Source organism: Fukomys damarensis, unplaced genomic scaffold (assembly GCF_012274545.1).
Source record: "Fukomys damarensis isolate Sample0158 unplaced genomic scaffold, DMR_v1.0_HiC HiC_scaffold_1, whole genome shotgun sequence".
Lineage (NCBI taxonomy): Eukaryota > Metazoa > Chordata > Mammalia > Rodentia > Bathyergidae > Fukomys > Fukomys damarensis.
Window position 1 is genome coordinate 62,043,090 of NW_022900913.1, and position 14,383 is coordinate 62,057,472.

Genomic DNA, 14,383 nt, shown 5'->3' on the forward strand with positions numbered 1-14,383 from the left:
TCCAAGAGATGGATATCAGCAATTCAGGAGCAGCCAATAGTCCAAAGAATGAATGGCCACAGTCTCCATGTTGCATGACGAGCTGGGGACTGATGCGAACTCTGGCAAGTGAGGTTTTGTGATTTCCAAGGATCTGGGATGTGTAACCCAAATGATTAAAAGGTATTTCTTTAAATTTGCAAGAGGGAAACCAAGGAGTCAGAACAGATCTAACTGGTTTTTGTGGCTAGATGTTCACCATTACACCACAGCTCAAAGCCCAAAAGCAAACTTCCTTTTAAATATACATCCAAAGCATGGAATTCCAATCAGGCAACTGTACACTTAACAATAAATGATGAAAAACATCCTTATGCTTCATTAGTGACCTGATTTCATACTTTGAAGTGAAAAAAAGAAGATATATTTTGTTAACTCAAATTTGGAGGCCAAGTAAAGTTTGCATTTTTTAGGATGCAGAATCTGCTGAAAATCTAATGAAGATTATCATCCCACTTCCTAAATTGTTCCTTAAACTGTCTTCAGTAAAAGAATAAAACCTGAAAATATTAAACTTCTTTTGCTGTGTCACTGAAGCAACTGTAAACTTTTATATACATGAGAAACTCCACTGTCTTTCTGTGTACTTATAAAGCACAGAAAAGCTTTGGAAAAATGTCCTGGAATTACAAGTTTGATATCCCTGTCTCGTGGACACCTAAGAACTGTTTTGTCCTTTGAAGACACCAGTTTAGATGCTGTACAGATGTTCCAGACTGATGAAGTTCTAGGGCAGGGCATGGACTGACAACCTCTCTGCAGCAACAACCACCCCTCTTCTCCACTCTAGGGTCCAAGGCAGATCTGACCTATCCCTTCATATTTTATCATCATCACTAGAGGGGCGCCCCAGAATAAGAAACCTTCTCAATGAACACAAACAAAAATATTTCAGAGCAACACTTTCCTAAGTGTATTTTGCAGAACACATAGTACTGTACTTAAAAAAAATCCATATTAAAATAAATTAGTGTATAAAATAGAGGTTCTGAATGGAAACTAAACCTCCCTGGGAAATACATTACTCAATTTGTACACACACACACACACACACACACACACACACAATCCTTGTATAGACTGCCTTTAATAATCAAACAAAACTTGAAAATCTCCAAAGCTTAGAGATTGAAAATACATGTGTTAGTATAGCTAAAGTTCTGAAAAACCTATAGTTTCACTTTGCCTAACCCAGCATTTTTCAAATTTGTTAGGTCACAGACCCCTCAACTCACATAATACATTCTGCCAAAATACTTTGGAACTGCTTTGCTGGTAAACTAGAGTGGTGGTTTTAAAAAAATCTTACAGTACAATTTTAAATTAATAATGAAAACACAAAAACTGTCTTTTTTAAAAAAAGAAAACTAGTTTATTTTGTTTTGAAAAATTTTCTATTACAGCATTCCCCTTTCAGAAAGATTTGATCTGAAGTTATGCTTTTATTATATCATTTGTCAAGAATGTTAACTCCTATCAGTAATCCATGGCACACTTTATTTAAAAAAAATAATTCGTTATATCCTTTTTAATTCCTAGAGCACTTCCTCTACCTCAATCACAAAAATCTTAAATCCAGGGCAGGGAAACTGGTTCCTAGCAATCACTACGTCCCAACAATAGTTTCTAGGCTACATTATTTTGCAATCCCATAGAAACAAAAACAAAACATAAAACAAAAATCCTTCATCCTTACATCTCTCTGAAAATTAGTATTTTGAATATCTAAATGAAGCTTTAATTAAATCTTAAATAGGACTGCTAATATTTTATTTCATGTAACAATAAAATTTTAAAAAATGAAAAAAAGACAAAAATAATTCTTACCACCAAGAACAGATAGATACGACATCATCACAACCCAAATTATCTCTGTTGCTATGTTCAGAATTTCAATTATAAAAATAATCAAACCAAGACAAAGTCAATTACTAACTCCCCTGAGCTTAAAATATGATCAGAGACATACCTTCTTTAAAAAGTGCTTTTAGTGAATATCTTGACATACTGTGCATCTAGATTACAAACACAAAGCAAAGAAGAAATACCACATGAAGAGATGGAAGCATTTCTTTCAAATGTGAAAATAGATACCATAAGGAAAAATATAGTTAGAAATATAAAATCATAGCCTTTGATATCTCAAGGAAAAGGAATTCTGGAATTTAGGTTTTTTTATTTTGTAGTAAGGCAAAGTAAATCTTTTGAGAAGCATTTGTAGAGAAGCATTGTTTTTTCTTTAAACTCTAGAAAAATCATATTTAACACATTTATTCATTTGGAGCTAAATACTACAGTTTGGAGCATTAACTTTTAAATCATAGTTTAATAGATAATGGCAAATTTATTTATTTATTTATTTATTGGTTTTTTGAGACAGGGTCTCACTAGGTAGTTGAGTCTGACCTGGAACTCACTGTGTAGCCCAGGCTGGTCTTGAACTCACAGCGATCCTCCTGCCTCCACCTCTCGTGTGCTGGGATTATAGGTGTGCGCTACCAAGCCTGGCTTTCTCACTCTTGATTTTTAAAAGTTTAAGATTTCTGACAGCTCATGAAAATCTAACTGGTCTGGTAAACAGTTATTTCTGGAAGAGACTCAAAGGGATTATACTAGCAAATTCAAATACCATTTTCATCCCATGAAGTTACCTGAATACAGTGGTTTACTAAGATACTATTACAGTTATCTGTTTCTGCCTCTTTCTTTTTTTTTTTTTTTTTTTTTTTTTTTTTTTTTTTTTAGAACTCAGGTCTTGCACTTGCAAGGCAGGCCACCGAACCACTGAGCTAAATCCCCGGCCCTGTTTCTGGCTCTTTTGACATTAGTTTTCCCCATTTTCACAGACTTGAAATATGACTCATCTCTAATTAAAATAAGCCTCCCTGGGCCGGGGATTTAGCTCAGTTGTTCTGCCACCTGCCTTGCAAGTGGAAGGACCTGAGTTAGATCCCCAGTACCAAAAAAAAAGCTTCCCTATTCTTTCATGTTTATGTGTCTGGCATCTTTAAACAGTAATTACAAACAAATAAAAATGCCAACCTTTTGTTAAATTAAAAAAAAAGTTTTGAAGGAAAGACTATCTTCAATGCTCTAGACAGTCCCTTTAGTGATGTTTAATCCATTTCATGGATGACCGTTGATAGAGGATTTTCATCTTACGGGCATTGTCTAACCAATTTTTCTAATCCTATACCGCTAACAAAGTTAAACGCAAGCATATTCCCTCTTATTGTATGATCTCCATCATCTCTTCCAAAAGACAGCAGCTCATGCTATTTTTTTTAAGGCTGTGGGCCATTTTTTCCAGCAAGCTCAACCTTTATTCAAAGCGCAATTGACTGGATAATTATAGGCCCTCTGTCCAGTCTCAAAATTTGTTTTTTTCCAGGAGCTTCCTGTAAGTGTGGCTGGTCTCTAACGTATTTAGTGGTCACACATAGTTTTCTATCATTTTATTTGCTTATACAAAGAAATGAACTCAACTAAGCAACTCAACATATAATTCTTACTTACTAAATCACATTTTGCCTCCCAGGAAAGGTAGTAGTTTGGAAATATCATGGGCTATACAAGGTCAAAGACAGTTCAGACAAGGAATGACCAAAAAGTAAACAAATACTACTACTGCAAAGGACAAATACTTATTATATTAAAATGACCTTTTTGATTAAAAATTCAATACATGAATAATTACAGTACAATTTTCACTAAGGTCTGTATAATATGAGAACACGAACTCCCACATTCTTACAAATATTTAAATACATTTCTGTTCCTCATGAACACAAGTAGCTTTGTTGACAGAGAAATTATTTAACCCACAATTATTTTTTGACTTCACCTATGGAAAAACTTGAAGTTAAATTCACTATTCAATTTATAATGTGTTAGTGCTGATATAGTTTTTTCTCCTACAAATTTATCTTTTCATAGATTAATCACAATTGTCCTGTTGGACATGTGTTTTATAGTTGTAAGCCACTTCAAATGCTTTTTGGAAGGTTTAATATAATCATGATTGAAAATGACTAACCTTGACTAAAGCGTAAACAGATGTCTGGTTGATGTGCTAACCACCCTTCTCCAACATACATCAATCCTAGAAAACAGTAAAGTCTCATGGTCATGGCTTTCAGTATAAAATATTCATACCTATTTCAATTGCTAGAATCTAATATCTTGCTTCTGAAGATGAATCACACACACACACATGCGCACACACACACACACACACACACACACACACACCCTGTTGTAGAAATAATGTGAACTCTTTAGCTACTTTCCCCAAAGGCATCCAAACAGGTGAACAAGACTGAAAATACAATCTTGTTTCTCATTTAGTTAAAACTTTCAAGAGAAAATATTCAGAATTGCTTCAATACTCCTGTATACATAGTTACCTAAACACAGAACAAAGTAGAAAGATATGGATCAAACACAGCTGAACTTCACTCAACTCCAACTAGCTGAGTCTCTCGACAACAAAGCCTGTTCTCTTAACATTCTGGTTTCCACAGAACTTGGTAAGATTTCCTGAGCACCATGGTAATCTTTTAAGACACTAATCAAAAACATGGTCCTACATTTTAAAAACTCCAGAAGTAGCCTTGGGACAACAGAAGCACCTCAGCCACTAAAATAAGAAAATTTTTATTACAGTGTAAGTAAAATTCCCACACAGCAAATCCTCAAAACAGTTCAGCAACTAATGAATAGAAAATGGTCTGAAGTATTTCTGATTGTTCCTTTGGATCTTTCAACTGTAGTTAAAATATATGGAAAACAATTGGTTGTCAGAAGCCTTGTGACAATATAATATGTTTCTTATAAAAAAATATGGCCTGAGTCAAGCATTGAGAACTTGGACCAGATGCACAGTAATATTTCTATCACCCTGGCTGCAGGCTCCTCCTGAGCAGTGTCTAACACGGGACAAGTTTGATGAAGGTTTAATGACCTCACATAGTAAAGAGGACCGACACATTCAGTTCTCTTGGAATCAACACAATGAGATGATGAAAGATGCACTACAAATCCTTAGGTCTGAAGCTGCCATGTTTGCCGAGCAAATGGAAACAGCCCTTGCTGGCCTTCATTGGACACATCAGCAAATTCCAGTGTACTGAAGTGCATGTCACTGGGTAAACATTAAATATAATCACTTTTAATGTTTATATATGATACTAAGCTCCTAAAGGATTAGACTTATGAGAACGTAATTAGAAAACACATTTCTCATTGCTTTTTAAATACAGACTTTTCTACTGAAGTAATTAATATTTTTCCTAGTTTCTAAAATAGGCATCAGATTTCTAAACAGAAGAAAAAAGACTCAGGCATAAAGCCACATACTATGTATTCAGATAGATCTAAGAAAACTAAGTTAATGAACTAAATAAATTAACTGAAATAAATTATGAATGTACATTCAGAACAGAATTGTAGCTTTTGGTCAGCAACACATGAACTAAAGGCCAAAATCTTCCAAGATTAAGGCAGGTTGCTGTTGTGGTTGTTGTTTTTTTAAACATACAGTACAGTGTGTATTCCCTCCCACCCACCATATTCACTTTAGCATGCACTTTTATTTAAAATGCATTGCCAAGCTAAAATACAAGCTTATTAATAAAAAAAAAAGCCACAGAAAGCTTTTGTTTTCGAGTCTGCCTTATACCTATTACTAGTATTTTCTTTTTGCCTTCATACACTTGGTGTAAGAGATTATAACAATTCATACAACTAGGACCACAAAGCATGAGGAGTGTTAGGGTGATAGCCGTTGCAAGGAATTATTTTCTTCTGCTGGAGTCAATTTGAGTGTTGGCAGTTTCCGAGGAGGAAGCTGAGGGCTTTGGCGAAGATTGTCATCCATCTGCAGGAAGTACAAAAGATACATCTGACTAAGGCTGTGGCACCACTTCTGTGGATTGTGGCCTCCCTTTCCAAACTACAGCCTAGAAGAGTACAGAACCATATGTTGCCAGAACTGTCATAGAAACCTCTTCCTACAAATAATCTCTCAAGAATTTTAAGAATCATAGCACTAATACCAGTGAACTAGCTGTAGAAAACAATGTGGCTTACAATTTATAGTAATTCCACAAAATGAAAATTAACTCACTTATAGCATCACTTAGTTTTAAGGAGTCTTCTAACAAAAAGGGTAAAAGTACTAATTCTGCCACACTAAGTTCCACAGTTTATAAAGTTTATGCATCCCCAATGCTGCATTTGATCTTCCCAATACACTGACGATGACAAGGCAGACATAGTCCTTCCCTGATGTATAGATAGCAAAATAAGGCTCAGAAAAGTTAAGTGATTTGTCTCAGGTCCAAAAGCTAGTATGAGAGATGAAACTTGAACTTGAACTGCAACACAGCCTTTTGCCTCAATGAAAATGACCTGTACTCTTCAAGACCAGCTCCTTCCAGCTGATAATATGTAGACCAAAACAAGACAGACAAAGAGGCAGAAAGGACAAATTGTTTATACCTAATCCACACATCTTCCAATATTCAATCAGTTTAAGCTTACCTTAAAGAAACAAATTAATATAAGCATTTTAAGAAAATGCCCAAGAACTTCAGACTTAACTAAAGAAAGCACATTAACATCTCTAGAAATAGTAGAACAGAGATTATTTAGAACTCAGAACCTTGAAAACTACCTTTAACCAGAGTACTTCACAAAGTGCAATACTCAGATCCTGATGGTGTGTTCACTTTCAGCTTAACCTTCAGTACTTGGAAGTAACTGCCATCAAAAACACAAAAACAAGAAAAAACAGGATTCCTGTCACCTACTCAATAAGCAGGATTTTAAAAGAGTTTTACATATGTGCAGAATATTCAAAACACTTCCTTATTTTCCCAAGGTGTTCTTATAAAAAAATTTTCAGCAGAAACATACACTTGAGGAAGAGGAAAGAAATGATTTATAATTTTCCACAAGAAAAATTAACAGTGAACTGTTTAGATTAAGGTTTTTTTTCTTGCAAAACTGAGTTCCTCAAACATAACTCTTTTTTTAAGCTCTAGACTTTCTGTACAAATTGTGAAAAGTGATGGCCAACAGGATCTGCTACTACTGTCTTGTCGCAACCAGTAAACCAAACATTTCCAATGGATACACAGGGATAAATGAGAGGAGAGTGGAGGGAAAGGAAGGCTTGACTGAAATGGGTCAAAAACGCCTTCACAAACTGATGAGTTCAGGTGGATGTGCATGAAGTGGTGACAGGGCCTTTGGTTTCACTTTCTGTACAGTACGTATTTCATGGTGCCCCTTCCATATACAGTGGGAATTTGGCACGTACAGAAAATGTGAAACACATTGAATAGCAATCACCTAGTAGGCAAGTGCTCATTCTTTTATACATACTTTATACTTCATATACTTCCATCACGAGATTTACTGGACTGAGCAAAAACTTGAGATAGACTAACTCAATTCTTACCAAAATTAACACAAATTACCAAAATTCAATAATTGTGCATGCTTACAATTTTACTAGCTAGTTTTACTCACTTCTCAAATTGCAACAGATGAAAAAAACTACAAAAAGCAACAGGTGGTTATTCCAGAGAATGGCAGTGATAAGCCTGACTATTAGTACCACTAGCAATGGACACTTTCATTCACAAGCTAAGACAGCTGACCACTTGGGAGAACAGTTAGTCACAAAGCTCATGCTGGAGTCCCATTTCTATGGCTGAAGTTCACACGCCACTTTATGCCAGGTGAATGACATTAGGCAGGTGATTTAAGTTAGTCTAATAGCTTCAGTATCCACATCTGTAAAATGAGGACAAAAATAACATCCGTACAGAGCTGCTGTGAGGTTTAAATGAGGTAACTTGTATGCACCTCATATACTACAGTGCTCATCAGACCTCAAAAATATTAGCTGGTGTTGGCGAAGGGATGAAGTATTTTCATTTTTGTAAGAAAAAAGCAGGCTTATCAGACAATTGGAAAAAATGTGCAACTGTCTTGTATTTTCCCAGTTAGAATCACCCATGAAATTTCCATTGTTGACTCTTTCCCATCAAGTTCCTCAATACAGCTTTTACAAAATAAACATTCCAAAGTGGCAAAGTATGTATACTAGTGGAAAAATCTCAATTATATTTAAAACACAGGACAGGAAAGAGAAAAACTAACATAGAAAAAGATATCATGGTACTATTAAGAGGAAAGGAGAAGTGCAGAAAAAAAGAAAAACAAGAACTCGTTTTTGTTGTTTTGCAGTGCTGGGGATCAAATCTGTGGCCTTTCAAATGTTAGATAAGTACTCTATCACTGAGTTAAATACCCAGCCCTTTTTATTTTTTGGTACCAGGGATAGAACTCAGAACCTTGTGCTTGTGAGGCAGGCAGTGGAACCACTGAGCTAAATCCTGGCCACACTTTTTATTTTTTGAGACAGTTTTACTAAGTTGCCCAGGCAGGATTTGAATTTGTAATTCTCCTGCCTCAGCCTCCTGAGCAGCTGGGATTAGAGGCATGGGCCACTGTGCCAGACTTCTTGTTCTTTTTTTTTAAGTCAATCTTTTAGGCCTCTTAGCTTGATAAGTGCCAATTGTGTAGTAAAAGTGAACACAGTACCATTATCTGAACTACCCTCACAGCAATCAGGACACCACTGGTTTCAAAACATTGTACTGTATACAGCTATAGTAAAAGTATATTTAAATAACTTTTTGAAATGTAAACTCTTTAGAAAATGGAGAGGGTAAAGTTAATTTATTACCCAACACCAGCTATAGAAAGGAAAATACTATACTACTGTAAAAGAATGACTGAAGTAAACTTGACCTTTTCAATCAAGTTGGATTCCTTATTTACAAGTTGTGTGAGTTTCTGTAGATTTGCATCTATTGTTTCTTGTCCAGCTGGAGAGATTCCTAAGAAGTCAGAAAAGAAATCAGAAAGACAGGAAAATCTGAAAGTCTTTAAAGCTGTTTAGACTAAAAGAATTGTGAAACTACTCACTCTCTCAAGTGCTCACTCTCCCCCCAAAAATGTAGAGCAAAACCATTTTGGGTTCAAAAGCAAAGTTAAAAGGGACAGTAATGCTCCAGTACCAAACCCTAAACAAAAGGATTAAAGTCTCCACTGAGCAGACATCATGATCCAAGTGACACACAGCCACAGTAATTAGTAAAAAAACACAGTAGTCCGTATTTCCTTCTGAAGTTGAAATCGTACTTTCCCCTCTTGCATTTCAAGTGAATCTTTGGTGACAACTATTTGGATAGCTTTCTAAGGCACTGACTTCCTAACAGCTACCTACTGAATATTTAAAGAGACTTTAAAATGTATAGAGTTCTGGGACTTATCTATTCTAATTCATGCAGTCATGAACAGGACCCAACATTTTAAAATTTGTTGCGGAGTAAGGTTTGCTAGCAACTGCTCCAAAATAACAAGGTTAAATGATACATAGTTTCAAGGCTTTTAATCTAATCTTTCCCATGTAACGAACCATGAGACAAAAAAAAAGCCATCCATCTAAGGCACTATCCTTATAATTTAATTTCTTAAAAGGACAGTTTCAGCTAACTCTCTCAATACACCTTCAGCATTCCAGTCAGTTAACCACAAAGGCTCACAGAGAACCATGCCCTAGGCGACAGCTGCCCTCTATTTACTATACCTCCAGTCTGATGCACTCATTTTTCGAGCAGTGGAATCATGGGAGTACCTCACCAAAATCAATGTACCACTGATTTCTGTTCACGCCGGAAAATGCTAGAAGTGGCAGGTAAAAATCATTTAAGCCAATTGCCCGTTTGTATTAGGATAAATACTATCTTCCAGTGGGACTCAAAATACCTGTGGTTTAATCTTTTAGAAGAAAACCACCCACTTCAAAGTGGTAGTACTTAAAGAAGCAAGAAATATATAAAATCCAGATAAATAAATATAAATATAACATGTCTACTTATAAATAAGAACTAATGGGGAAAATGAAGCAGGAAAAATGTAACTTCGTGAAGTGTTATCAACCAGCATTAAAAGATGATGCATAAACATTTTATATTAAAATAAGTAATGAGTTTTGATTATGCATCCCAGGAGACTATGTATACATTAGCCAAGTAGAGCCAGCTTACCTCCAAGACTAAGCCTAAAGTAACTATTTAGGATGTCATCACAAAAGCGACAGAGGTTGGAAAGCTGTTTCAGATGTTCTTGTAACTGAACTTTAGGAAATCGTACTTTATAAAGAGGTGCAAGAAAACCAAACACATAGGCATCCAAGGTAGAAGGCCTAAAAATACATTAAGGATGTTTGTAAGTACACAAGAAAATATAATTTGGGGTTGTTTAATTTTTCTTTTAAATATATGTCAAGTCTGAAGTATATAATACAATGTTTTAAGGGTTTACCATCCATTTTAGTTTATAAAAACAATGTACCTAAGATTATATCTTTTTAGTAGTTTTAAAATAACAACTTATTTTATTTATAAAAAATTTATTGAAAATTATACTCATTTTTGCAAGTGCTAAATAGACTGAAGGCAGGGTGGGAACCATACTCAGTTTTTATATTCACACACATGGCATATTAAGCCAAAGTTAGATTGCCACTCAGAAAAAGTTTCCTATAATAAAAACCTATGACATTTTTTTTTTAAGTGAAAAACTCATCTTTTGGGGCACAGGAAGGACTTGCTTGAACTAACTGCTCATGGAATATATGCATACAAAGTACTAAAAATGATTTTTAAGGGAATGTACTCACGTATCTCCAAAAAAAAACTGAGATGTTCCCAATCTGTTTGATAGAAGGTTTAGGCACTCCTTGGCATCTCTGTATATCTAATAAAAGTGGAATTACATCTCAGAAGTAGAAAAGATAACAGATGCTGCTTTTGAGGCAGCATCTCTAGGTCAGTCAACCTATGCTTTGTTTCCTATCACTTCCCTGGAAAGCCCTTGCTTGGAGAATAATCCAGACCATACCTGTGCTTCTACTTCTTGGACATGATAGAGGGGAGGCTCCCCTCTGGTCAGGAGAATCCTATTCAGTGCTCCCCTAGACATCCTTCCAGGCAGGATCAAATTCAAGGGAAAAGGAATTCGTGAAGCAAACCACGGCTTTGTCACTGTAAAGTAATTGTCACTCTCTACCCAGAATGTGTGGAGCTGCAAAAGTAGAGCAAAAATATCCCAAGGATATTCTTTTATTAAAAGATTTCTCAATGTGAGAGTCTCTCATAAATGTCTTTGTATAAAGTGACTTTATATAAATTTTTTACACAAATTTTAATTAGAGTGATTTAGGATAAAATAAAATTATGTTTGTAAGTCTTCACTACATCCCAAACACCCAGAACAAGACCTAGCACCAGCACATAGTAGATACACAGTAAATACTTTCTTAGTATATGATTTACAGTTTAACCAATTTTATACACTGTGAAAAAGGTTTCCATTTTATTTCCAAAACGAGATTCTTTCATTTTTATATATCACATACTGGTTGAATGTCTAATATAATGCAGTAAGACAGTAATATAAAAAAATAAAGATTAATATGCAAACTTCCCACTCTTAAATCTTTTCATTGCTTCCCTTCTAAAGTATATTTTCTATTAAGTCACTAAAATACTCTAGTATTCATGAATGCTCACCACAGCAGGGAGAAGTTTCTCTTCAAGGAGAGCAATGTAAGCCAGTGTATCTGCCCCTTGTTTTGCTGAAAGTTCATAATCAGCATTGTATTTCTATTAAAGACAAAACCAAAGCACTTCAGTAGTCAAATAATATCTTGAGGACAGTGAAGCTAAATAATGGCAAATGTGACATTAAAAGTGGGAAATACAAGCCCACCGAAAACTGTTGCTCAATGCACATAAGGATCTTAGCATCACATCATGCACATAATCAATGTGATTTTAAAATTAACTTATTGCTTCAATTTTCGTTAATGGACTAGTTAAGACTACAGCATGTAGTACAAAGTTAACAAATACTGTAAAAGTGATTGTTATTTTTAAAAAGGAAAAAAAAATTTCCATTGGTTGCATTTTTAACCATGAAAAAAGGAAACTTAATTTAGACAATTCACAAATTGTACTGACACAGACCATTTGTTTAAAAAGAAGTGGCAAAACCAAGTGTAACTTTGCACTCATACAAATCTCTATATGTTTAAACATTTGGGATACTTCTAAGTAAATATGTATCAAACATTTTGGAAATATTTCAACAAACATGACAAAAATAAATAGTTGCTACTTGGTGGGACTTTCCTGTCACACCCAGCAAGAAATGTGTAACAACTATGTGACTGAACTGGCAATGCTATCAATAAGTGAAATAGTGCAAATACCTAAATTGAATTTTCTTATAAATTTCAATAAAATCCAAGCAAAGTGCATAAAAGTCTATATTAAAAGTACATGAAAGTCTATACCTCACCATATGACTTCCAAATCACAGTAAAATTCATGTTTTTTCAGGTAGTGATTCTCAAGTCTATTTTTCATCAGATTCCAGGCATTTCCAATTGTATGAGTTGCAAAACAATAAAAAACAAACTCTACCTTATACTGTTTTTTTTACATGCAGAAATCAGTAATACACTTCTTCAAAAGGAATCACCCACCTGTTTTCTTAAAAAGTTTAGTATTTTTGCAGGCTGAGAAACAATGTTGTTGTCAGTAGTCAAAATTGGCACATCGCCTATAATTAAAAAAACATTAAAATACAAGGCACATTGTGATTTCCCTATAGAGATTTCAATACACTAAAAGCTATACCAATCGCGCATTTGGAGGGGGAAAAATGACTAAGCACGTCTTTAATTTTTTCAATATCACAAGGTTCTAGAGAACACTTTCATTTCTTAAAATTTCCACTGATTTGGCTCGCAATTTGGGCTATTAGAGTGATCAAAGTATAAGCGACATATATCCAAGGTCACGGTAAGAAGAAAATAAATCCCCAAGGTGCTGTAGGGCTGGCTATAGGTTTCGTGGGTGTAAATGGAATTGGGGGAAGAGCAGAAAGGGATGTCTGAAGTTTACACTGTACCTCTTGAACCTCTCCAGGTGTTATCTATGACATTGACTTTCAAGGGTGCACCAGAGAATTTGGCATAAGCCTGAAATAGAGTTTGCAACAACACATTTTAAAGTGAATACGTAATACAAGTCTTCAGTGCAGCTTTACTTCAGTCCCGTTCTCTAAACGCAGAAGTCTCCTGACACCTGGGCGAGGGAGCTGGCTTTTCGGGACATTGTCCCCCAAAGGTCCCGGAGACTCGCAACCCGGAAAGCTTTTATTTCACCGCACAGATAGCTTTTCAAAGTTGAGGAACTCGGGGCCGAGCAGAGAAGCCAAGATGCTTCCGCTGTGGCCCCGGGGTCACAGGCCAGCTGTGACTCATTGAGAAAAGGCGCACACAGAAGTGCAGCGAACCGAGCCCGTCTGCCGCAACACGCCCAGCCAGTGTCCTCAGGCCTTGCCTCGGGCCCGCCCTTCTCCCCGCCCTTCTCCCCGCCCCCCTGCAGGCGGGGCGGCCTCACCATCACCACCAGAGACTCGCTGTGTACCGATGGGAGACCCCAGCCGCCACCCCAGCAGCTGAGCTCCAAGGGAGCCGCCATCTTGCCGAGGCCGACCTTTATACCCGGAAGTACTTACTCGCCCACTTTCCGGCACGTGAAGCGCGGGGCGGGGGTGGGGGGAACGGGCGGAAGGAAGGTGCGGGGCTCTAAGAGATGTGGAAAGGGCGGTAGAGGTAGTGGCTTGCTGAGCAGCTAGTTTGGGGGTTAAGCTTCCTGGGACCTAAAGGAGGCGGACCCGCCAGTCATTCCTCAGATATATATTGGATGCCTACTATGTGTCAAATTCTGTGTACTTTACCAGGAGAAGGCTTACTCTCTAAGTAAATAAGGGTTTTGTTTACGGGATTGTGTTTAAAATGACATGGTGCAATGGACTTGGCAGGTAGTTGGCGCTCAACTCTACCTGTCTTTCTGGTCTCAGGCCAAGTAGCATCTAAGTTCATTTGCTCCAGCCTCTTTGAAAGTATACCTGTTCCTGAAATTTAGCAAGTGAATTCTGCCGCCTTCACTGTTACACCTTCCATCTGGAATGTCTTTCTTCCCTGTTCAACTGCTCCCTCAAAAATTAACTTAATTTTCACTTTGCTTGGAATAACTATGCAAAGGTAGGAGCAGCTTCCTCTTCTTTCTTGGAGCTCCTTGTATGTACCTTTATTGTAGATTTTTTATAGTCGCTGACCTTTTGCCTTTCACTGTACAAAAGCTTTTTGAGACAGAATTGGACTAGCTTTGGAGGATGGATGTGAGGT

At 36.4% G+C, this 14,383-nt stretch overlaps 1 protein-coding gene across 3 annotated transcripts; it reads right to left on the reverse strand.

Moving 5' to 3' along the window:
- Nucleotides 1-2,789: 2,789 nt before the first annotated feature.
- On the reverse strand, nucleotides 2,790-13,715 carry Mtx3 (metaxin 3). 3 transcript variants are annotated; one of them, XM_010604147.3, is made up of 9 exons: nucleotides 13,593-13,715; nucleotides 13,099-13,168; nucleotides 12,671-12,747; nucleotides 11,694-11,786; nucleotides 11,023-11,205; nucleotides 10,802-10,878; nucleotides 10,167-10,324; nucleotides 8,866-8,954; nucleotides 2,790-5,917 (listed from the first exon to the last, which is right to left on the reverse strand). In XM_010604147.3, the coding sequence occupies exons 1-9, from the start codon at nucleotides 13,671-13,673 to the stop codon at nucleotides 5,810-5,812; spliced, it is 936 nt and encodes a 311-aa protein (XP_010602449.1). In that variant the 5' UTR covers nucleotides 13,674-13,715; the 3' UTR covers nucleotides 2,790-5,809. The 3 variants fall into 3 exon arrangements, with proteins under 3 accessions (XP_010602449.1, XP_010602456.1, XP_010602462.1); XM_010604154.3 differs by lacking the exon at nucleotides 11,023-11,205; XM_010604160.3 differs by lacking the exon at nucleotides 8,866-8,954 and having other exon boundaries at nucleotides 5,836-5,917.
- Nucleotides 13,716-14,383: the final 668 nt, after the last annotated feature.

What these genes read in the sequence shown, in the direction of transcription:
- Mtx3 (XM_010604147.3), bottom strand. Translation starts at nt 13,673, where the DNA reads ATGGCGGCTCCCTTGGAGCTCAGCTGCTGGGGTGGCGGCTGGGGTCTC. An exon ending in CACCTGGAGAGGTTCAAGAG is followed by an intron (nt 12,748 to 13,098) that starts GTACAGTGTAAA and finishes TTTTAATTATAG; the next exon opens with GCGATGTGCCAATTTTGACT. An exon ending in CAGTTTTTTTTTGGAGATAC is followed by an intron (nt 10,325 to 10,801) that starts GTGAGTACATTC and finishes ATGTATTTTTAG; the next exon opens with GCCTTCTACCTTGGATGCCT.